Genomic DNA, 26543 nt, shown 5'->3' with positions numbered 1-26543 from the left:
TGCTTTAACATTATGTTCATTAGTCTGGAAAATTTCGGAGCTAGCTCCGATGGAGACCAGGAATTTTGGCGCACCAACCCAGTGCATGGAAATAAAAGCTGGGGTGAAGGCTATGAACTATAAACAAGTTATAATACTGTGTCAGATAGTATTTTCATCCGCTTTGAAGATTTATGATTTTTAAAAAGGTAGCTACAGAGGAAAAGAATATAAAAGCCTAAAAGCTAACAGCCTCGGTTAGTCAATAAATCCTGAATATTTTTATTACGTAGAAAAAAGGTCGTTAACATATAGTACTATGGGAGCTATTTGCAGAGTGCAATGCTGTGAGGCCGTTGTCCATTCTTTTCAGTTTTAAAATGGAAGATCTTATTCCAGAGACAAATCTACTTAAAAGGAAAGAAGATGGTTTAAATTCTTCTGCTAGGGTATTTTAATCCTTGTTTATAAGCCTACTTTGTACCATACTATACAGAGGTGTTAAAGACAAACTTTTTAAAATAAGTGTATTGTTTCAGATTCAGTTAACAAGCCATGTGACAGAAAAATTCAAAATTATGAAGACCTTTGGACAGCTCTAAGTGTGGATAAATTTGATGAGATACAGTTAATGATCTACCATAAATATTTTTTCTATAGCGAGTCTAATTCTATGCCCAGATCAGATAAAAATTATACCTAATTTTGTTTAATCAGACATAAAAACATTGCTTTATTCACTATATAAAATAACATGGAGTAAAATAACTTATATAAGCCCACTTTTCTAGACTTTCTGCAAATCCATATGTAATTCCTAAGACAAAATTATGTGTTTTCAGAAAACAACAGCAGCAAATCTACAAACTAAAATACACATGTACATACAAATGGTCTAACAGTGTCTCTTCTGATATTTGAAGGCTGGGGTACCCTATATTTTCCCGTGAGTAAGTTTGATGCTTTTTGTGCATTTTACAAGTTGTGTCTACAAAATATAGTGTGATACAGGGGCGCAGGACATGCCTTCTAGGTCAGTTTACTATTAGCTGGTAGTCCAGTGGTGGTGATGGAAGTGTTGATTCTGGGTAATCACAAGATAGCTCTCAGAGCAGAACAGAAGCTGGTTGGTGAGCAAGAGAAGGATGAAAGCAAACCCAGAATAAAGAAAAATTTCAGGCCTGTACCACTTATGCACACACACAAAATTGTTGAACATGTTAATAATAAAATATTGCTGGCTCAAGCCATCCAGTTTTAGTCTTAAGTATTAGCAGAAAACCAGTTTACTTTTACATGCTTTCCTTTTTTAGTAGATTCTGTGAAAGCTAAAAACTATTGCTAGGATATTAGAATTCTGACCAGAAATTATCTTACTAAAAATAACTTCTGGTAAAAACAGAAGAGAACATTCACCTTTTGGACATTCACTCCTTTTTCCTAGTTTCATTTCTTCCTCATTCTCTTAAGAATAATTATGATGTTTTAATATTAATAAAATAACACTGTACTCCACCCCTACTAAGTTTCTTATCCTTTTCTGCAATAAGAAGTTATTTTTTATGTTTTGGATTTAATGGGCTCAACTTTTATTTTTACTGAGCATCTTTGTTGAGGTCCACACTTTTACCGTCTCTTTTCATTATTGTTTCTGTAATTCCACTGGCCAAAAAAAATAAAGTAAAATAAAAAAATCATCTGGGAAGCTTTAGACGAGAGGATAGATCTCTTAAATGGTTTTATCAAACACACACACACACACACACACACACACACACACACACACAGGGCATGTGAAGAACTAAGGATGGCAATGATTGCGGTAATGGTTTCATGGGTACGTTCTTATCCTCAAACTCAACAAATTATATACATTAAATATGTACAGCCCTTTGTATGTCAATCATGCCTCAATAAAGTGGTTTAAAAAAACATCCATTCACAGTTTCACTTCTTCAGCTCCAGACAGTGATTTGGTATGGATAAGACCAGGAAGGTACTCTAAATATGTGTGTGGGGCAGAGACTGAGCTATGAAAGTCTGCTCCCATGGCCTTTAAAAGGTTTGTGTTTTCCAGATTACTGGGAAATAACAATCCTAACTGTAGAATTCTCCTAATTTATTTTGTTTCCCTGATGCTTTTTGCCCTTTATTAATTCCTGAGATCATTTTGGTTTCATAGAAGTAATTAATCATTAGAACAAAACCTAGTACTTTAGGGGCATCTGGGTGACCCAAATGGTTAAGCATCTGCCTTAGACTCAGGTCATGATCCGGGGGTCCTGGGATTGAGCCCTGCTTTGGGCTCCCTGCTCAGTGGGGAGCCTGCTTCTCCCTCTCCCTCTACTATTCTCCCTGCTTGTGCTCTCTCACTGTCAAATAAATAAATAAAATCTTAAAAAAAATCATAGTAATTTAGAATGGAAATTCTAAACCTTAAAAAATACCACCCCCACCCTCCCAGTCTAAATGATAACCAAAAAACTAAAATACTTTGGAGAATGGGCTATTTTATTCTCTCATGAATTTTGCCTGGTACATGGAACAAATCAGAAGCCCACAAACTTTATAACTTCAGTTCCAGATGTTGACCTGAGATTCTTAGCTGAACATCTATGCGCCAAATAATTTAATACAAACTTTCCTTTTAACATATTATCTTGTAATTTTAAAACTTTTTGTTTTCTTAGTTCTTTATCTTTTATAAAAGTTAGAGGGTAACTAAAATTTTTAATTTTGAAAACTTCAACTTGGTTAATCACTCTTTCACATCATATATAGGTATGCATATTATGTCTATTTTTATATATATCATATATATCTTACCATATTATATATGTATATACATTACTATATATGTATATATAATTTCAATTTATTTGTTTCCTTAGATTTAAGCATTTTAGCAGCAATTCAATTCTTGTTACTCCTAAATTATTAAATAACATTCTCATCTGCTTATCTCTATAGTGCAGATATTTTAGAATCTCTCTAATTGATAGAATTTTGCAAAAGGATTAAATCAAATAATGTATGCACATTCCTAACACCAAAAACTAGGTACAATTAATAATAGATAAAACATTAGCTATTATTATCAACTATAATTCCATGATATTTGATTTATTCCAAATATTCACTCCTTTTGGAAAAAGTTTCCTACGTGGAAGAGGAAAGTAAAATAAAGGGTCACACAGCAGACTGTTTTGAAGAAGCTGCTAATAAAACATGTATCTACTTGAGGTACTCTCGTACTTTTATCCTTTGTTTTGTATTTTCAAATCGTATTTGGTATAATTTTAGGCCAAGTAAGCAGCGAGAACAAACAGAATCAAATTTCCAAATTGATGTTTTTGTTATATTTAATTATAAAGTAACCTTGAGGGTAAAAAGGCGTATTTTGCTAATATGATAGACTGGATTCATTGGGAAGTGAGTGGAGAAGCAGGTTGTACATTACCATCTATACACAAACACACATACCTCCTCTCAAGTTTAAGAATTGAGATAAATATGCAGCATTATAACAGTACTTTTGAGATACACAAGAGTAAAGTGGGGAAGGCAAAGTGCTGGTTCTGATGTATAAATGCTATTGCAATGGTCGCCAGAATAAGCCAGCATATGCAGAGCTGAAAAGCCAGACTTTGAGGGCTTATAGAAGCACGACCCTAGAAGAATAACTTATTCTAGTTATCCAGATTTCTAGGAGTAACATTCTAAGTAGTTTTTCTATAAAATGTAAAAAACTCTGTGAAACAAAACCACTCAATTTATCATTATAACTTTTTTTTTTTTTTTTTTTTTTTTAAAGAGAGAGACAGCATGCATATGTGCATGAAGAGGGGGAGGCGCAGAGGGAGAAAAAGAGAATCTTAAGCAGGCTCCACGCCCAGCATGAAGCCTGACCTTGGGCTAGATTTCACAACCCTGAAATCATGACCTGAGCCAAAATCAAGAATCATACACTTAATGGACTGAGCCACCCAGGTGCCCCGTAACTTTTATTTTCATAAAAAGTGTCCTTTTATTTTCATTTAAATGTCCTTGGTTATATTTCCTTAACCATTTTTTAATATTTTTTGACATGCATAATATTACACTCTAGATCTAGACTTTATTTTTTTAGAGCAGTTTAAGGTTCCCTGCAGAATTGAAGGGAAGGCACAGAGATTTCACACCTACCACCTGCCCCCCCGACATGCACAGCCTCCCCATTTATCAACATCTCCAAATGAATGGTGTATTTGTTACAACGGATGAACTGACATTGACACATCACAATCACCTCAAGTCCATGGTTTATGTTAGAGTTCACTCTTGCCGTTTATTCCCTGAGTTTGAACAAATGCATAATGAGATTTATCTACCATCATCATGTTTTACAGAGTATTGTAACAGCTTAAAATCCTCTTTGATGGGCGCCTGGGTGGCTCAGTGGTTTAAGCCGCTGCCTTCAGCTCAGGTCATGATCTCAGGGTCCTGGGATCGAGTCTTGCATCGGGCTCTCTGCTCAGCAGGGAGCCTGCTTCCTCCTCTCTCTCTGCCTGCCTCTCTGCCTACTTGTAATCTCTCTCTGTCAAATAAATAAATAAAATCTTAAAAAAAAAAATCCTTTTTGCTCTGCTTATTCATCCCACCCTCCCCCTACAACCCCTGGCCACCAGTGATCTTTTTACTGTCTTATAGTTTTACCTTTTCCAGAACATCATATGTTGGTATCATACAGTACATAACTGACATCTTGACAATACGAAGTTTTCTTAACCGTGGAACATCCACTTTTCCTAGTTCAACTTTTTTTTTTTTTAAATCTGTATTCAGCCGTAGGATGAGGTAAGGAGAGGTATGGGAGGCTTCAGAACATCTACCCTACATTCAATCAGAAGCCATACTGTTGTTTTTATTTTCATTTTTTGCCTTCTGCTATGGATTGTCTTTGAGCATAGGTTTCTGAAGGTAAGAAAGGATCAAAATCCACTATATATTCAGAAATTTTTAAAGTAATTTTTAAGATAAAGGAATATTTTTATTTTTATAAATATATATGCACATATATAACTACCTAAATATATCATTCTCTACAGATGTATATAAAATGTATATATATATATATAAATCTTGATGAATAGTAATCACAGAAAGTCCATGTTGAGCCCAAATCCTTCATCTTTTGTGATTATATTCCTTTTTGGGGTTATGATCTGATACAGTGATGAAGGGTGTTTTCCATTCCATGATCATCAATTCTACTTCTAATACTTCAATTCATCCACCAAAGGAGTCCAAAAATATTATATTTTGAAATAGTGCCACTTTTGCCATCATTATCATTTAACAATAAATTAGAAAGCTAGAATAATGAAAAACTTTGCCACGCCATTATGATCTCATGGGTCCATAACTACTTTTGTTTAGCAAACTTATTACCTGAATATATACCACTAATGATTAAGGTCTCAGTAGACAAGTTATGCATTTATTTTTTTAAAAAAAGAGTTGAAGCCAGTATTTCACAAATCATATCAGCTAGTATTTAGGTGTTCTGGTTTCATAATTCTCTTCCTTTGGTTTGTCTTTGCCACTCATCACAATATAATGTTTCCTTTTTCTTTACCCCCTAAAGTCTCTCAATAAAACTAAGTCATTTTCTATTATAACCCACCTCCAAAAAATTTAGTTGTACTGTATCTATATTTTTTTGGTAGATCTATTTGCTCCAAATCTTTTCAAAGTGTGTCTTTTCTTGCTATCTTTGCTCTCTTTTTTTGGCTTTTCCACTTCCTATACATGTAATGGGGAAATGGCAACCTCGGGAACAGAGAAAAATCTAGTTAATGAATGGGAATGAAATGGAAAAGTACTTTTATTCATGAAAGTAAGCACAATGTCTGTGAACTGGGTTTTAAAGGTTATAAGAATATTGATATCTGAAAGTAAGTATTTTTTAATACGTATCTTGCAAATTGTTTTCTTTCTCCTCAAATACTTTATTTTACATTTTTCTATCCACACTATGCCTAGTAACTTCTCCACTGATTTCCAGACTTCTCCATTTTCAACATCTCATCTTTTAACACTGTATTAAAATAACTCATACTCAAAACTTAACTTTATATTAATAATTCAGAGAGTGCTAGAACCCCAATAAGTGACAGAAATGAAATTTCAGAATTGTGAGTTAAAGCTATGTAGGCTGTTAAAGCATAGCTCCTTACATGGGATGTCAAAAACATATTGATAACCAAGCTCAAGCCATTTCATTGTATTATAAAATATAATTCATGTTTCTTACTTCTATTTCTACAGACTCATGCAGCTTCTTGCAGGTGGCTGAGAAAGTTTCAGATGTGCCAAACTCAAAATACCAAAATTTGTTCTTCATTCTGAAAAAGGAAAGGAAGAAGCAGCTTAGGCAATTATCAATAACAGAAGGGATTTTTTTTTTAATTGAGTAGTCCTGTCTTGTATTATAAGTCATAAAGAAGGTTTGAGGACATATAACATTCATAATGTAATAGATGTTCACATAATTTTCAAAGCTTAAATGTTGGTGTCAAATTGTATGATTGCCCCAAGGGAGTTACAGGAATGTGTTGATCTGACAGATTCAAGTATACTTTTGACTTTTCTATATATCAGTTGCTCAGATTTTAAAATATGATTTTCGTGCTTATAATTCTTAGCTTGTTCTTAGACAACTTGATTTAGACCAGCCACTCTGTACTCATAAAGAGAAAAAACAATTGGGGCTTTTTATGAGAAAAATGAGACTAAGATAACTATGCTAAATTTTTCTAGGTAGTTATGTATTCATTAGAAATTGGTATGATTGAATAGCATATTAAAAAGAAGAAAAATCATGGTTATTCCATACAGCTCAAATTCGGTAAATTTGGGATAACTATTCATTATTTATTTAAGATACTGTCCTCCTTTCTATGAACCATAGTGAGAAATTATGATACAAGATAAAAAAACTAAAGAAGTAGTAATAGTATTTTATCAATATAAAGAGTTACAAAGAAAATATGGTTTAAAATATTTCAGTATCAAACTTTATTTTCTCCCATGACCCAAAAACTCTTTCTTTGTGCCACATAAATAAATTTATGATCATTTAATGTAATTTTACAAGGATTGACCATATTTTTATATTAACCAATGCTGGACTTAAAAATTCATTCTCATGGAAAAAATGCAGTTTTTAATTATACATATTTTAACAAGGTTTTATGCCCTCAATTAGAAAAAAATACAGGTAAAAGGAGATACATGTTTTCACATACACAGGTAAAACAGAAATTTTTGTCATATTCAAATATACCTCTCAAAGTACTCTTCTTGACTTAGAAATACTGATATGTGCTTTTCACATTACAATGTAAAACATCTCAACAATTAAAAATACATTTGGCAAGGGCCTTACTTCTTAATTCAGCCCTATTATTAGTTATGGAAAACAATATGGAACCTAATATAGTATTTGTTATTACACTGTGTTGAATAGAGTTCTGTAATACGAAACTACAGGTCATAAAAGAAATCTTGTCTACCCAGATATACTCAGCAATACAGCCTCATACAAGATCTTATTTCCTTACAAAATTTTCACTAGCCTTTCTTGTATCAATTGCCATACCCATGCCAGTAATCTGAAAACTTCTTATTCCTAGGTTATTAGTACCCTAAACTCTCATTCTTTTCTAGAGAATATTTTCCTTGAGTTATGACCTGAGTTTGTGTATCTGAGTAGTTAAAAATAGATGATGGCTAATTAGATAGAACAGGGGCAAACATTTAACATCAAGATCTGTGGGCCTGAGCCTATATGCAAATTTATATTAAATTAATGCAAATATTTGCTTCAGAGAATATATGTAATTTCGCAAATTTATTCACTGGCTGAAGTTACAAAAATTAAAAACACTTTCCTATGGACTCATCACTCTGATGAAAATATGTCATTTATATACTGAGAGGGAAATATTAGTGATATACAGTAGTTTTGAGACAACATTAGAATAACAATAAGTAGAAGTTTTATGATTGTTTGGAATTGTCTTTCTATATTCAGCAAGTTTTCTAATAACATTTTTGTGCTAGCATTTTATCCAGACTTTCCTGGATTCATTTACTCATCCATTCATTCATTCAATAAATATTTAGCAAGGTCATCGACTTCCATATGCCTACTGTGATAAGTTCTAAAAATATAAATATGGATACAATTATCTTTGTCTCCAAGGAGCTCAGAATATTATATGATGATGGGCATATAAGTTCATTAAAAAGTTAACGCTCTACAAAAATATGAGCCAAGTGTTACAGGGAAACATTTTAGTGAGTCAACTACTTTTTTTTTTTTTTAAGATTTTTATTTATTTATTTGATAGACAGAGATCACAAGCAGTCAGAGAGGCAGGCAGGGAGAGAGGAGGAAGCGGTTCCCTGCCGAGCAGAGAGCCTGATGTGGGGCTCGATCCCAGGACCCTGAGACCAGGACCTGAGCCAAAGGCAGAGGCTTCAACCCACTGAGCCACCCATGCCCCTGAGTCAACTACTTTTACATGGGAGGGTCCAAAGAGTTTTAGAAGAGACGGGCAACATTTGAATTTGTAAGTCAAAGGAGGCAAAGAAAGAAGACAAGTTCTAGGCAGTTTCAGGAGTGCAGAATGACTTAAGAGAATGTTGGATATGAGCTAACAAGGGTCTGTTTTAGAACGTGTATGTCAAATAAAAGGGTTTGGATTTGATATTCTAGATTAATAGGATGTTGGCAAAAGTTTATTACCAGTCAAGTGACATGGCCAGCTCTGTTATATGAGCAATAAGTTTAGCAGAAATGAGTAAAAGAGCTAAAATGTTGAACACTCCTAGGAGTGTGAACAGGAATGTGGCTATTGGAATAATACAAAGGAAATATCACTGAAGGCCTCAACCAAGTGGTAAGGGAAATGGAGAAGAGAGGCTCAATCCAGGAGAATAAATGAGGTAGTATTGATAGGAATCTAATTGTATTATTAGACTGTACTAATTTCTACCACACCCAAGTTTGTTCTTTTTTTTTTTTTTTAAGATTTTATTTATTTATTTGAGAGAGAGAGAGACAGCATGAGAGGGGAGAAGGTTAGAGGGAGAAGCAGACTCCCCATAGAGCTGGGAGCCCAATGGGGAACTTGATCCGGGGACTCCGGGATCATGACCTGAGCTGAAGGCAGTCACCCAACCAACTGAGCCACCCAGGCGCCCCCAAGTTATTTCTAAGTGTACATGTAGGAATGAATACCAGACCATTACTCCAGCAAAAGAAGGTCTTTGGATTTATATTATGACATGTTCTGTCATGGAGCTAATGCATACTGTATTGCAGTTTGAAAATTAAATACACACACACACATTTGCACACGCAAATACATATATACACAAGACTTCTTTGTGCACATAACTGATTACTCCCTATATTTTTTAACGCTCTACCCGTCAAAATTCTTCATAGCTTAATTAGGATGATGCGGAGCTTGTATCAGCTAACCAAAATATATCAGCTTTAGTAAATACATCACAAAAAAAGAAATTCTGAGAATTTACATTCAGCCTTTATTCACCATATTAGTTAGCATTACTGCTCATGTGCAAAAGCTGCTTTAAATTCTCCATTATTACAACCATTTTATGTTTCACTTAGATAAATATATGGAGGTAATAAAAAACACATAGAATCAGATTCCACATGACAAATTAAGAGCTGTTAAATTTTATTTTTTCAACCAAACTGGTCTTTAGGTTGTAGAAATGCAAAAAAGCACATTTAAACATGTATGCTATTTATTTTTATGGCTCACATTAGAAAATGATCCAAATAATTCAAACTCAAATTTGTCAGAGAGAACCTATCTACAGCTTTGGACTTTTTAAGAGTAAGGTAACTGGACATTTAACACACTACAGAATAGCCATGCCAAAGTCAAATTTATTGTATTCTTAGCTTTTGTGATTGCAGGTATGATGACAAGTGTCCCACAAAAAGTTATTCATACTATTATAATTTTAATTCATTAATACATGAAACCCTATTTCAATGAATTTAATTGTAAGTCTACAGGTTTCAGTTTAATATTTAAAGTGCTTGGCTACCAGATGTTTGGGTAAAAATTCAGAAAAAAATTAGCTCACATTTATCAAGATTTTCTTACTAATAGCAACTTTGCCTCTTTTACATATCCTCAGGGAAATGTAAACGATCAGAGATTTATTCAAGCAAAGAATCATTCTTGTTATTACAAAATTTAGGTAACATTTAGTTCTCCAAGTTCTGAACTTTCAAATAGGTAATTTAATTTCTACTTTCCTTTGAATTTTTCTTCGTGGTATATATGTCTTTTGTTTTTTGTCCACGAAGTACTGTAAATGCAGCAAACATAAAACAAACAAACGGAACATGAATTGATGGTGCATTTCTCAAAAAAAGTAACAAAGAGCCTAATTAGATATTAAGCTCATTTCTAATGACAATGCAACATACAGAGAGAGGTCAAACTGCCTCATTTATCTTGCTGTAGAAAGCTCAAAAGTCAAACACACAGAAAGTTATAATTCAGTGAAATTACTTTTAAATTAAAGGTCAACTTTTTTCTTGCAGATATCTTGCTTTTATTTTTATTATATTATAAATACATATAAAATTACTAATATATTACTACTTATCTTAATATGTATAAAACTGAAAAGCCACCTGTTAGACACCTGAATCCCCTTTCCAAGACCCTTGAATTAAGCTATTCCATCTACATTATATGGATAACATGCTCATCAGATTAGAAAATAAAACCCTTTTGATCACTGCTTTTCAAATGAAAGTAAACACACAAGGTCTTAAGTAGCTTAGTTAAAAAGGATTTAAAACCAATACACTCTTCTACTCATTAAGGATGTTTCAAAAATCTCATCTTTTTCATTAGCTTTCTTTCACTTTTGTCCTGCTCTGAAAGTATTTCAACAGTTACTTCAAATCTGGTTCAAAAATTGTTATCTCATGGAGAGCAAGGTGTCTAACAACTCACTCACCTGAATGGTTAAATCACGTCTCCCTATTCTACGGAACATGCTAGGAATAAATAGCACAGGAATTGTAAACTTGTCTAACAATGTCTATGATAAAAGATGCAGCATTCCTCGCTCACAGCAATAGGGTCAGTGTTGAAAGTGGGTCATTTATGTCATAGAATCAATTCACTTTTATTTATGTTTCATTAGCAGAAGGCATTACACACAACATTAGTTATAAGGGTATTTATTCCTAAGGGTACTGTGGTATTATGTTTTAAGAAGACAACACAAGCGGAGTAGTAGGGTCCCAGTGGGGATTGTGTGGGTGGATCCCCGGGGCAGGAGGGAGAAACTCTCATGGGGGGGGGGGGGTAAGGGTGGCGTACAGCAGGGTGTCAGGGCAGCAGGGCCTTATCAGGGCCACAATGCTAGGTTAACACAGGGTTAAAGTCTGGGGACACCTGCAGTTTATCACTTCCTGAAATCGGTCAGCTGTCATCTGTACGGACTACAGTAATAGGCATTTGTTAAGAATGAACACCATACCCAACCTAATGAAATGAGCAATTTATTTATTTGTTTGATTGGCAACTATACCTACACTAATAAACAGTCCTGAAGAAGGTGGTTCAAAGTTTGAGATTTTGGAATGAATGACAACTTTTACTACAGTTTATAAAAAACTCACAGGATCAAACATTTCAGTATGTAAAGAGTTACATTTGCTTATAGAAACTTGAAGCTATAATTTTACGGAAATTACTATCCATAGGAACATACTAGTGGCAGAAGTGACCCTAGATCCTACATCCTCGGATACTATACATTTAACTGATACCTTGAAACCCATGTTGTTGTTTAAATAACAATTGATACGCCTTTCATAGCAAGTGAATAATGTTTATAATATTACTTCATAAGGGAGAAACACAGCTGTAATGACTACAGTGGGGATATTTTATATTCATACTAAAGAGAGCAAACATTTTTCATCCCTCCAAACAACAGGTAAAGATATAATTTTTTTAAATGACATATAAAAATGCTTGTATCTAATGCTCTTTCATAAGATATGCTTGGTAAGTCCCCAGGAGATAATGAAGCAAGCTACAGAAACTTCAGAAAGAATCATATCATACTCCATCTTTGTAAAAAAAAAAAAAAAGATGGATATTCTAAAAATACAATTTTTAACCAGAATTACTCTTATATAAGAAACTTCTCATACAAAAGGATGCACTGAAAGATCAAAAAATTTCAGTATGATTTTTCAATTCCCTTTATAAAAGAAAGAATATGCGGTTATATATAAGTGGTTTTGTACATAAGAACTTTCTATAGTAATGCAAATCAATTATTTCTTTCCCAAATGCTTTCTCTATTTTTTATTAGAAATAATCGGAAGACTTAGGATGGAAAAGTAGAAAAGCACTAGTGATGCCACATTGCAAAGTTCATACTAAGGAAGTATATATGCACAGTAAGTTCCCAAAGAGCAGTGATAATAATTACATGAAATATAAAACTAAAATTATAAAATGTTTAAGCAATGTCCAAGCATGTTTACAATAGAATACCTTTCAGTAATAACTAGATCTTTACTATTAAATCTTTCATAATATTAAAAGTTTCCCTCAGAAAATTGTTAGGAAGAGTAAACGAAATCTGTGATAGCAATAATTGCTACTGTTACTGAGCATGGCACTGTCACAGATGAACCCAGGGAGGCTAAGAACTCATTCTCCCAACATCACATGGGAAGGAGCATAATCTAACTCAAGAAATCCTAGCTTTTTCCCCATACTGTCTCTCATTAAATCTAATAATGAATGCAGCATCACCTGAAACTTTTTTTCTAAGCCAAAAGGGACATGTTAGAGGTCAGATAGGTCATCATTAGATGACTCCTTTGTTCATATTTCTATTTTAAAAGAAGTTTTATTCCCCTCTCCTGAAATAAGCCAACTAAAGATAACAATGTAATCTAGAGCTGACCGAAGGGACCCGAGGGGAGTACACTGTGGGCTTCCATGAAAGATTTTCCACTCTGGTAAAGAGCCACATACAAAGTGAAAGCTCTGCCCCTCCTTTCCTGTTTTTGCATGTTGTCAAGTAAGGAGATACTCATTGGAGATGCAGCAGCCATCTTGCCAGTATGAAGGAAAAAGCAAGATGTTAACCCAGATCCTTGAGAGAGTTAACTGCCTTATCAGCCAACTCTGAAACTGTCCGTCTCTGGATTTCTACTCATGTGAGATTTATAAATAAACTTTGATTGACTTTGTGTATTCTGTTACTTGCAGTTGATGCACAGCTCATTTTCATTTATAAGAGAATTGTTACTCAAATTATTATGAATGAAATATTTGGAAAATTTAAATGCGGAGATCTGTTTGTCACACAATACTGTTTTTCTAGATGTGAAATTCTGTGGTAACAAATAAAGGAGTTAAGGTGGAGAATTTCTATTCAGCATAATTACTTGTGCTTATCTTTTGCCTAGACAGGCCACTATAACTGAATTTGCTTTTGTCATCTGACTTGCTGCTCCCTCCCCTGAATTTTCTAAGAATTATTTCCATGTATAGATATTTGAAATAATCCTGGAAAAAAAGTCCTGAAACATCCCTTTTTGAAGTGTCTCCATTTGCATCTGATGCTTTCATTACAGTCAGTGAAGCCTGAAACAACTATTAAGCAGCTAGTAAGTTCCCAAGTCTTACCTTCACCCTTCCCATACATCCAATAACTTAGAAATGAAGTCATCTGGTGATATGTGAATTGATGAAATACACCAGGATCTCTGAGATCACTGCAGAAATACTTACGTTATAGTACTTCCCACTAAAATAAACAGGAATATGTAGAGCCTAGCCAAAACTGATAGTGAAACTGTAATTAAGCTTTGTATGCCTCAGTATAAAAGAAAGCTATACTTTAAGTGGATTATTTTATTCATAACCAGAAAGTGTCTACTGCATGAACACTATCTTCAGTATGTTTAAAAACAAAAAGAGGAGGGACACCTGGGTGACTCAGTCAGTTAAGTGTCTCTGCCTTTGCTCAGGTCATGATCCCAGAGTCCTGGGATCGAGTCCCACATTAGGCTCCCTGCTCAGGGGAGAGCCTGCTTCTCCTCTCTCTGTCCCTCCTCCCTGTTTGTGTTCTCTCTCTCTCTCTCTCTAGCTCTGTTTAATAAATAAAATCTTTAAATAAATAAATAAAAACAAATAGGAAAAAACTACAAATTTAATAATTAGCATGTCTCCATGCCTAACTCTGGACACCAAGGGAAGCTAGACTGCTCTTCTCTCTGGTGGGATAGGAACTCATTTATTAAATATTTTGAGCGCCTAATCTAGGCATGGTACTATGAAAGGCACTGGAATTACATTTATACATAAAATAAACCTCTGCTTGCACAACTCTTAATTTCTAGTCAGGAAAATAAATTATATCATATTAATTGTTGTAAGCATTAAAACAAAGTTTACAGGCTGCCTTAAGCATGTACTCAATAAAAGGGAAAAGCATGACTTCCTTAAAGAAGGAAATTGGTCAGGTTTTCCAAAGATCCTAAATACAGTTCGTCAATCCATCCCTTTTGCTTTGTTCTAATTCCATGATTACTGAGCAATCTGGGAGTTAATCTGGATTTCACGGATTTTGGTGTCTACGAATATGACGTTTTGAATGACGGAACTATATTCTAACCTCTTGAAAGGAGTTATTACCTCCTCCCCTGTATTTTAAGTTTCATATATATATATAGTATTTCTTGGTAAACGTGAGCAAATGAGTAAGAGCCTGATCACTTCAGAGTGCCATGATACAATTATGTTTTTGCATTTACCAAAAAGAGGATGAGACTATAATCACGTGCTTAAAATACTGCCCGCTGGCAGGACTGCTAGAAGTCCAAAGAGCCTTCAGAGGCAGCAGGGACAACTATCTGGATAATATGGATTGAGTATGTTGAGCCAGACAGTGAAAGAATTGCTTGCTCATCCCATCTCTTTCTACCATCTACCAAGTGCCTTCCTTCCTTCTCTTTCACTTCTTTCTCTGTCTCTGTCACCCTCCTTCTCTTTTTCTCTGTTCTATTTGCTTTTATTGAATGTTCTAAACCAATCAATTATTTAAGGACTAGTTATAGGAATATAGTGTTAATATAGTTCAACAGATACGTAAAAGGTACCTACTTAGCTCCAGGGAAATTAAGTAAATGCAAAAAATTTCAGCAGACTTCTGGTAAAGACAGTTCCTGTTTTCTGTCCTGACTCATGGAAAACTCTACAGCTGGAATATAAATTGATTGGTAATTTTGTACACTTAAGAACTATAAGGAGTTTGTATTATTAAATAGTTCTGTTTAATGACATTTGCTTGGCATATTAAAATGTGAATGACATCTCAAATCACTAGATAAAAGAGTTTCATAATACAACATAAGTAGTTCAACATGAGAAAAAGATATTATACAAATATTTTGGAAAACACATATACTTTCCATCACTAAAAGGCCAATTAATACTTCTCTATTACTGTCCTCAGTATTATAATTTTAAATTAGTAATTATGTTCATCAGAACATATTATATCTTGCTGCATTTTAACGTTTCTCTTCACCGAATTTTGGGTGCTTTATTTTGTAAAACTTGCAAAAATAAAGAAAAAAATTACACCTCTCTAGCTCCTTCACACATTATTTCCCTTACCTTTATTCTGTGAAGACTACCATGGTTTCACAACTTTAAAAAAATACTTCTAATAAAACTTGTTTCTCTTCTTTGAAAATTAATTAAGTGTTTTACCTTTTGTTTTTCTTCACACATCAGCAGTCCTTTTCCAATTCTGTGACAAGAAGTATAACTGCATTTTGAAAATGCTGTTCACCTTGAAACTTCTCTCACACTACAACTTAAAAAAATGGGACAATTCTTTTTCCAGTGTTACAGAGGAGTGGTGTTACAAACACATTAATTATTGTGTATAAAAATGTAATGGATAGGAATCAGATATTTGAGTTATATTGAAAATATTGGTATTTTTAATCAAATTGAAGAATTATGTAGTCTTAACACCTGAGTCAGTAAATCCATTCTTATTTAGATTGCCTTTTTTGTCACTGATTGATATCTTAAGGGACCCAGATGACTCCCTGAAATCTCATGATCTCCTTTTGTTTATAGTAAATATGCTATAATTTATATAAAATATTCAGGCTGACTTGTACATAAACTAATTGACAGAAGTAGACGTAATTTGGACATTAATCATTGTGCTGGTATATTCAAGTACACATTGGATAATTCTAAGACAGATGTGACAGAAACATTTCCTCTCTTTTTTCTCTAGTATTATCCATTGTTTTATTTTAAAAATATGCCTAGCCTATATACTCTTTCCTCCTCTTTGAAATCATGTGCATATAAACAGATAACAAACACATGAAGATGAAATCCAGTTGGAAATATTTTTTAAAACTATTTTCAATTTATATTACCATTAACAAATCAACAAATTACCATTTTTTTGTTATATTAATATATTTGGGGAAATGTTGTATTGTTTTCCAGAATTTAAATAAAAATCATCTGCATTTTTCAATTGAGGCAGAACAAAATGATATCCTTGTCCACAAAAGTAGTACTATAATCTGAACCTATATATATTAAGTGTTGAAGTCATTACATTCTGAATATTATTGGATATTTATAGTCACCCATTTAGGTTAATGACTCATTTAGAGATGTTTCTTATTCTGAACAGATTACACAGATTAGAGAGAATATCTCATTGTCATTTTGTATCCATCAATATGAAAAGAAAATTTCTTGGAAGCACTTTTTAGTGAATGGTCAAATATTCATAAAATAATCATAAGATTATTCATAATTATATAATATGTTTTAGTGTCACTAAATCTTGCCAGAGTTCATTATTATGGATTCATGATATCACATATGTGAGTAGGAACTCTACTCCCCACTCAGTATTTCCCTAAAAATTTAGAACCTAATCATTTGAGACAGATGAAAACAAAAAGCAACTTCCTTACAAACACAAAAGAAAAAACCAAAAAGGGATGTCTATTAGTTATGTTTACTCATTCATTCAACAAATATTTGTTGAAAATCTCTTATGTGCCAAGCACTGTTTTAGTTGCTGGAAGTTCATGAGTGATTAAAATAAAGTTCCTATTCTCATACTGCTTATAGTCATTATTTGTCTAAACGTGAGATGAGATTGCCTATTATCCCTTAGAATTAACAAACCACTCTCTCCATCTCTTCTCATTCTTAGAGCAGAGTATATATAAAATAAAAACTCAAAACAAATATAACAAAATATAAACATTTAATCAGCTGATTCCTGGACTTCAAAATTAAATTACAATTGTATTAATAATTAAAATATTACTGAACACAATGGTAGATTATTTAATGGCCACAAATTCTTCCCAGTCCTGTAGGTATGCCCCTATGCAGTGGGAATGTACCACTTTCCCCTCTAGAAGTAAATCTCTTTCTCTATCCACTTGAACCTGGGCCTTAGGGAATTATTGTGACCAACAGAATGGAGCAGAAGTGACGGCGTCAAGTTCCAGAGCCTAGGCCTAAAGGGCTTGTAAATGCCACTTTCCCCCTTGTGGAGCCCTGTACCAAGTACTCCAGGTTGTGAAGAAGCCCAAGATGGAAAATGATGTGAGGAGAAAGATCCAATATGCAAGTTAAACGCTGCTCATCCACTGGTTTCCTGCCGCTGAAGAGCTGCCCAGCCAACCCACAGAAACACAAGAAATTATAAACTGTTATTGTTTTAAGTCACAAGGTTTGGTGTGCTGCCAAGTAGAAATGAAGAAAAGACACAAAAAGATATTACATATCTTATATAATATGCTAAGCGTGACATAGACAAAATGCAGTAAAACACATAGCTCTGCTTATGGTCCTTGCCCTACAGTGTGGTGGGAAAGACAGGAATTTCTCAATTACACAAATATTGTGAAGCTTCTATGGTAATATGAGACAGAATGAAAAGTAAAGATACTTTATGAGAGGTTATAATTAAGGGGAGGGAAGCACATGTCTGGCACAGGTGATTACAAGCACAAAGGCCCTGTGGTAGAAAGCAGATACGTAAAACTAAATGATAGAAGGACAAAGAGCCAAGAAGAGACAGAAAGTCAGCTCATTGTAAGATTGTCCTAGAATGTCAGGGACAGGTATTTAGCTGATGAATACTGTTAGTTGCAGTGCATACGCAAAATTTACATTTCTTTGGTCTGTGGATGTTCTTTTGAATGTTCAGGAAATGGAAGCAAAACATGTTACAAAAATATCACCAAAGGGATAGCTGAACTTCATTCTTCACAATCCTTGTGTTCAAACCCACAGAGTTGAAGCTAAGTAACCTAAATAAATATAATAATGGAAATGAGTAAGAGAGAAACAAGCTCTAGTGATTGGGGTTTGTATTCGTCTTTTAATTGAACAGTCTTTTACTTTGCAGAAAAGGAATATGTACGGCAAATCAATATAGAAATAGTAAATTAACACGTTTCTCTTATATTTGTTGGCTCTTTAATATGTGGTCATCAACTTTACTAATTCAGTATAATATGGAGAATATACAAAATTCTTAAAGTATGATGAAATTTCCAAACTCACTGCTTTCATAAAAGTATCATGTGAAAAAGTAATGATCATTTCCAATCAGATAAAACTAGTGAAATATTTCTGTTGGAAACAAACTTTTGCTTTCCTCTCAGTTCAAAAAAATATATAGATTTTGCCATTAACAACCCTATAGTTCCCTTCTTTTCCTTCTAGACTCACAGTAATATTATTGCCCAAAGTAGAGGCAAGTGACAATGAGGACGCATCTTGAGGGATTATTGATTTAAGCAATAACCCCTTAAAGAAAAGCAAACAAAAAGAAAAAAAAAAAGAAAGAAAAGAAAAATTCTGAATTCTTTTCCTTACATTCAATTGTCACAATAGAGTAATTTTCTCTCATCACCCATAAATCTATCATCTTGCTAATACTTCAGTAAAATCATTTCATTGTAGCACATAATATATATTAATAAGCTACTAGACTTTTTCTAATAATCTACTTTCCTTTCCACTTTAGATTTAACAATCATATAATAATCACTGTTCTGCTTGCAAATGAATCATACGCAATAGTAAGGAAATAGCTACGAGAGAGATGCAGCCCAGGAGAGATTTAATCATAGGAAATGGCTGACTTTTTATTTCCAATAACCATCTGCACTCATGGTAAATCAGGTGCTAATGAAGCTCAGGACCAGACTGCACGGGAGCATAAATCTCAAGAACCAAAAGTCGTGGAGCAACAGACTTCAGAAAAACAGAATTTTCTAAGGAAATGCACCAAGATTATCATATAGAAGGTCACCATCTGCAAATGTGTCACATAAATGAATATATTTGGTAGTCCTAACACCACTTTATGACACTGGCTGTAAACATTAAATCTATATCTTTCTTTTGAAACTTACCACTTTAAAATATTGTGAACATGGATGGGTTTCTTCTTGGACAGTCAACATCTTGAGGGTAGGGGCTCTCCCTGCCAATTTCACTGTAATGTGAAATGGCGCTTTAGACTCCTAAGCACTCAATATTTGAAGAGTAAATGATGGGAATAAAATGATCCCTTGTGGGCTTTGATTTTTTAGGACAGAAAAGTATTGCAGAATTTTTTTTTCTAGTGAATGAGGAAGCCAAATCTTAATTTGCTGGAAGTTATGCCAGACATGAGATGGGACTCAAGAGTTCTGAGCATCGGTCAGTATGACTGTTTTCTAAGACTATGGTCTCTGTCATTGCAATCCTCGCTTCACGCCTCACTCAGTCATTGTTGGAGAGATAGCCAAAATATGAATTAGGATGGAAGCAGAGTGGCAAGAGCCAGCCCAGAACCACCAGTATAATTCAAATTCTGCATCACAGAAAGAGAACTGAAGTCTGAGAACTTGACAAAATATTTACCTTTTTCTCTATGCCAGTGCAAAACATGGACCATAGCTATACCCGTGATCATTAATGATTGCATTTTTAACCATCTGCAAATAATACAAAAGCAAGGACCTGTAATCACAGGTAAAGATGGTGTATGAGATTTCTATTAACACTGGAATCAACTTGAATTTCCCATCATCTCCAACTTAATATGGCTTCAACGTTCTCACTTGTTTACCATGTATGCAGAAATCCAAGTGAAGCATTAAAAAGTCTCTTCTCCCACTTTTGTAAAAATAAACCTGTAAAACACACACACATATAAACACACACAAAATCTAGACACTTGAGACAATTAGTCTCTAATTAGCTTTATGAGTTACATGAGGTAAACAGAGCCGCAGTTCTTAATTTTCAGGGGGTCATGATACTTTGAGAATTTGATAAGAATCATGAACCTTCTTTCCTAAAATATACACGATTCACATGTAAAGGATCATGTCTAAAAATTCAGATGCTTTACAGTCTCCTTGAAAGCTACGGATAGTGCCCACATCTATATAAACCCAGATTACAAAAAAAAAAAAAAAACCCAGATTACAACTCCTGACTATGTATTTGCAAACTCAAGGATTAACAAAAATCCTTAAGGTGGAATGCATCACAAATAACAGCTCTTGAAGGAAATTATTTTTTAGTTCTTTTTTAAAGTTATTTGGTATCAGCATGTATCACATTAGATAACAAAAGCAATTTTCAACTTGTGTTTTCATATATCTCCATGAAATCCATGGGAAATAAAATAATTTTTCTCATTTAAATTGAGAGACAAGCACAGTTTACCATTTAATAGATAAGATAGATTGAGAATAAAATATCTAGAGCTATAGTCATATATTTATTTTACTATTCTAACAAGAATTCATAAAATTAGAGTTGATTACATTTTTTTAGTGCATTTTAACCTTCAGTACGTACTCCTGCCTCCAGCAAGTTTACATTGCTGTATTCCAAATATATTGGCATATAACTTATTGAAATCTAATTTGCTGTTAGGAAGAGGAGCATTCATATATATAATGCAATGTATTATTTCCATGTCTACTGTTTTTCTCTCTCATTTTTCTTCATACATGGCAAAAGAATGACTAACCTTTATATCATAATACAAAGAATTTTACCTAAAGCCAAATCCTAGCCTTCTCTCAATTCCACAAATAATATAAACTGAAAAGGGATTTCATGATATCTCATATTGTTATTAGGCATACTTTAAAATAATGAATTATTATTAAAGATAAATTTAAAATCTAAATATTAAATTTAAACTTCAAGTTTTCCTCAAAGATATTCTCTAGAAAAGAATATAATTTCATAATTATATTCTTTCTTGTGTTAAAAATAATAGAAATACTTTAAAAACAAATTGTAAAGGAACATACAATTAACTATATAGCCTGTAATGCAGATACATCATAACTCGTGGTAGCAAGCAGAAATGAGTTAAACAAATACATCTCAAAGCAGTGCAGTAATAAATATCTGCATCCTTTGGACTGGCTTTTACTTGTTTTGTGATATTTTTACCATTATGAGAGATGTGTATAATAGGAGGATTTACAGATGATGATGATTTCTTAGAGAAATTCCTAGAGCAATTAGCAAAGCATATAAATAATCATATAAACAAATCATGTTTATATGTATTAATCTGTCACTTTACATATTCACATTGTTTTAGGTACTCATTAACTTTCTTAGAAAACACACAAATGGTGAATAGTCCTAACTCTGAATATTATTCAGCCATAAAAAAGAATGGAATCTTGCCATTTGCTAAATGAAGTCAGAGGGAAACAAAAACCTATGACTTCACTCGTATGTGGCATTTGACCAAAAAATGAGCAAAGGGGAAAAAGGGAGAGAGAGAGAGAGAGAGAGAAACCAAGAAACAGAAACAGACTCTTAGGTATAGAGAACTGATGATTACCAAAGGGAGGGATGGGTGAAAGAGGTGACGAGGGGTTAGAGACCACACTTGTGATGAGCACAGGGTGTTGTATGGAAGTGTCGAATCACTATATTACACACCAAAAAATAATATGAAACCCTATGTTAACTTCTGACCAACGAGCCTCCTGACCACGGCCACTTATGACCAACAAGATGTTAGTTAATAAACATGATGTGAGTCGTTTCAGGAGTGGAACATTTAATTGCCAAGGTGAACCCCTCTGCAATTCTCTTCTTTCACACTGAATAGCAAGGTTCAAATACGTGGCTCTGCTATCAATTTGGAATTTTTTTTTTAAAGACTGACTTACTTATTTGAGAGAGAAAGAGGGAGCAGAGGGTAGGAGCAGAGGGAGAGAACTTCAAGCAGACTCCCTTCTGAGCACAGAACCCCACATGGAGGTCGACCTGGATCTGAGGACCCTGAAATCATGATGTGAGCCGAAATCACAAGTTGGACACTCAACTGACTGAGTAATCACAAGCTGGACACTCAACCGACTGAGTCGCCCAGGTGCTCCTCAAACCGGATTCTTGATTGAACACAGTAAACAATGTTTCCCTGCCCCTGCAAAGAACTCAGAACATGACAGAGATATTTTGTGGTTTTCAGTCACCCTTACTTTGGGGTTGTTTATTATTGTGGCATAACACTACCTATCATGTTGAAACATACATTTTCAAACACTGTTGCTCCACTCCCAAACTGTTCTCCAAAGAGGAGCCCTGTTTCATTCATTGTTTCAATTTGTGAAAGTTACTGTCATATTGAGTTAAACTGGTTGAGGTGTTGTTATTACACGCTAAATCATTCTTGAAATTTGTCTTTAAATTTATCTTACAGAATTAGTTTTTTGCTGAAAATAAAGTTTCAATTCATTAATTATAGTGTTAGTTTTATCGAAACTCCTAACCTAAGACTGAAATGTCTTTCTGTCCCAGCTCATGCCTGATGAAAGAAGAAAGCGGATAATAAGGAAAAGGAGAAGGCTGTTCCCTCATTTCTCATCTAGGACTTCTTCTCTTCCTGCTCCATCTTATTATCCATGTTCTCAGACTCTTCCATTTAGAACACCAAGTAGGATAAGAGGTAAACAGAGATCTTACTTGATTTGTATCACAGCGGAAAACCAACTAGTACTTTCTAGTTTTGTCCTATTTTTAACACTGACTGCCCTTGAGCCCTTGCTTTCATTTTCTCAGGAATTCTTCCCTGTACAGTCCTCCACCCTTTACCTCTACCACTGAGGAATCTTCTGCCGCAGTCGTTGGCATGGTCAATGCTTTGCCACAGCTCATTTTGACCTCCACATCCTCTGGATGGCTGCCCATCTAACTTCCATTTCCTTCTGCTGAGATGACTTTGTTCTTTCTGTAAGATCTCAAACAATCCCAAAGCAGCTCGTGGTCATCCCTCTCCTCCCTGCAGAGCTCACACATCTAACCTTCAGGCTACATATTAGTCTGATGAACTCAGAGACCACACACGGCAGTCTTTGCTCTACTACCAACAGACATGTTAGTCAGCTTCCCACCCTCTACCTCACTCAGACGGGACTCACACACGATGTGCTTGCTGCAAAGCAGCGGACACATATAAAGATCTCTAAGTGAATTTCTTAAACTTCCTCTCCCACTTTTGGGTGAGTTGGGGTGAGCAGTGATTAACTTCACTGGAAGAGCTGAGGTGCCCCTGACAGGCTATCTCCCTCCAGAGAATCTTCTTGGAAACTCTTCCAATCTCCACCCATTGGCTCTTTTATACCTCTGTACGGTGGAATGCTTTAAGTCTCTTAAAATTGGTTCTGTATTAGTGACTCCCTTTGGCATGTGCCTCCACTGAGACTCACATTATAATTATCTCTTCCAAATATAAATAAAGTCTTGCCAACCCCACATCCTTATTAAACTCCTTCAGTGACTTTATGTGAATTTAGTATATAATCAAATTTAGCCTATAAAGTCCTATAAAGCCTGCATGTTTTAACAATACTATGATAATAAGAGCTAGTTATAGGAATCTTCTCTGATTCTTATATGAAACCACTTTTTGTGGCCTTAGAGGAAGATTTCTCAGGTCTTGGGAGTACTGCTATTTCACAGTCAGCTAATTCTTTGCTGTGGAGGACTATGTTGTACCTTGCAGGATGCTCAGCAGCATCTCGGTCCTCTCCCTACTATATGTCAGTTGTACTCCTGCCTGGTGACAATCAAAAATGTTTCCAGACACTACCAAATGTCCCTTGAGGAAAGGGCAAATCATCTACCTATTGCCTCAGAAACGTCACATGATACTCTCTCTCCCTAGAAGTTTCTCTTTCTCACTCCTCACTTAGAAAATTCTTACTTCTCTTTATCCCTGGATAATCAAAGCTCAATCTTATTATAAAGCATCCCGTACCTCACTTCTTTGTGACCAGATTTGAGTCACACCCGATAGCACAGAGACCGGGTTGAAATGCTGGCTCAAACTTGCTCCAAGCACGATAGAATTTTAGTTTTCTACAAATATGGAAACCAGCAGTGAAATGTTACACAGACCATCCAGGATATGGGAGTGTAGAAGTGGCCCCCTCATGCCTCTCTAGTGTATGCTCAGAAAGCAAAGCCCAGAAGCAGGAAGCCGGGGGACACCCAGCCTGCACTTACAGGAAGCTGCCAGCATGAGGTAAGCCCAAGCTGGCACAGAACTGCCAAGACAGCTGTGGCCGAAATCAGAAGTAGCCTGAGAAGATTCTTCGTAAGGCATCAAAGTCCCCTGCTATGATAATCCACCACAGTAACCTTTTACATTTCTCAAAACTCTCTTCGATTTCATAACTGACCTAATTTATCATGCAATATTTTAAATATATTTTCGATCCTTCTTGTCACAGAGACAGTGAAAACAGATGCTTACTCTTATCACAAAAATAACCTTATATCAGATGAAGATTTTACCGCCTACCCCTACCAAAAATTAACGAAGTTACTAACTATGCAATTTTTCATTTTAAATTAAATCATAGGAATAATTTTCCTCTGTCCCTAAACCCATTAAAAGTCCAGTACTTTATAGCAGAGATGACAGTGAATGATTCACAAATTAATGAAACCATTGTTACAGTGCTCTAAACTTTAGGGAATAGAATTATAAAAGCCTTATAAAATCATGACTTCCCCCCTCCCCTGCCCCTTCAGCAGCACGTGTGTTGCTTATTTAAATACTAAACCTGTGTAAAGCTAGGTTATGAAAAGCCACTTTATGAACACTATTTTTCTCAGGTGATGAAGGAATACCCAGATATTTCCATGTAAGCAGATTGGCAAGTCTGATCAAACATCCAGATTGTAATCTTGTTCCTTGATGCAGAAGTGGGTTTTCTATAAATGGCCAAACTTGGACATTTTATAGATAGCCTGAGAGTGCGGGGCTTCTTCGTCACTCGCAAAGCCATGAAGAAAATTTCCAGTAAATCCATACATAGTACAGGGCTGCATGTGGCCTTTGAAACGTAAGGCAATACTGAGAAAGTCTAAGCATCAGACTACCCCTGTTGTGCAGTCCATGTTGTGATGTTACAGCACCCAGATAATAGGATAGGGGGTTCAGAACCGTGAGAACCCCTAAATTTGAGACACTTTGTGCCATGATGTTCTGAGTTCTGTCTCTAGGGATTTTATCCTTTGACCCATTGTGCAAAATTGTTTCCTGATTAGGCTGTTTCAAGGCTAAAGGGACAAAAATAGGGCTGAGCAGCCAGCCAGCCAAATGTACCTTCTATAAATCTATCTCTAAACTCGTAGAGAACTCTAACAATGGTTTCATTAATTTAGCAATCATTCAATGTCATATCTATTATAATGTACTAAGCTCTTAAGAGAGAAAGAAAATTGTTTTATTCTCATGATTTAATTTAAAATGAAAAATTGCATTGATGGTAGTCTTGTTAAACTTTTTTGATTTGCTTTATGATTTAAAGTATAGACTTTCTTTTCTTGAGGCCCATGCTTTTGTCTACTATTCTAAAACTCCTCAGTGAACATTCTTATCTTTCCAGGACAGGTATGAAAACACTTAAGTGATTTTAATAAAACTGGTAATATGTGCTTAAAACTTGGTAACAAAGACAGCTGTAAAGATATTCATAGTAAAATGGCATATATCAAAACAATATATCTAGCCAGGACCCTTGCAAGTTACCTGTGGTAACAATGAAGCACTGTGTTCTCCATTGATAATCACGCACATTACCTTGGCTGGGCCCTTCTCCCGATCCCTAGTGCCCTCCTGGGGATATCTGCCAAAACCAGAGCCCCACTCCCAGGGTGAGTTGTGCTTCCCTTGCCTGTGTGCTCAATTCACAGCTGGGGCTTGGGATTTTCCCTCTGAAGAGTTCCTCCCTCAGAGTGCTTCTTTGAGGATGGTCTAAAACTTCCCGTCTTTCGAATTCACAGAAGGTGTCCCTACAATGGAAATTTCTTGGATCTGCTGGTCCACTAAGTATCCCCTAAGATTCTTCAACGCAG

At 34.8% G+C, this 26543-nt stretch overlaps 1 protein-coding gene across 5 annotated transcripts in view; it reads right to left on the bottom strand.

Annotated features, from left to right (window-relative positions):
* The window catches only part of DGKB (diacylglycerol kinase beta), a 700192-nt gene that overhangs the window by 181520 nt on the left and 492129 nt on the right, over positions 1–26543 (bottom strand). For all 5 annotated transcript variants that reach the window (XM_032305332.1, XM_032305334.1, XM_032305329.1 and 2 more), the window contains one exon: positions 6275–6365. In XM_032305332.1, the coding sequence (XP_032161223.1) occupies positions 6275–6365 (91 nt within the window). The remainder of the gene's footprint in view (positions 1–6274; positions 6366–26543) is intronic.

Source organism: Mustela erminea, chromosome 11 (genome assembly GCF_009829155.1).
Source record: "Mustela erminea isolate mMusErm1 chromosome 11, mMusErm1.Pri, whole genome shotgun sequence".
Taxonomy (NCBI): domain Eukaryota; kingdom Metazoa; phylum Chordata; class Mammalia; order Carnivora; family Mustelidae; genus Mustela; species Mustela erminea.
Note: the sequence above shows the minus strand (reverse complement) of the source record. Positions and strands in the feature narration are given on the sequence as shown.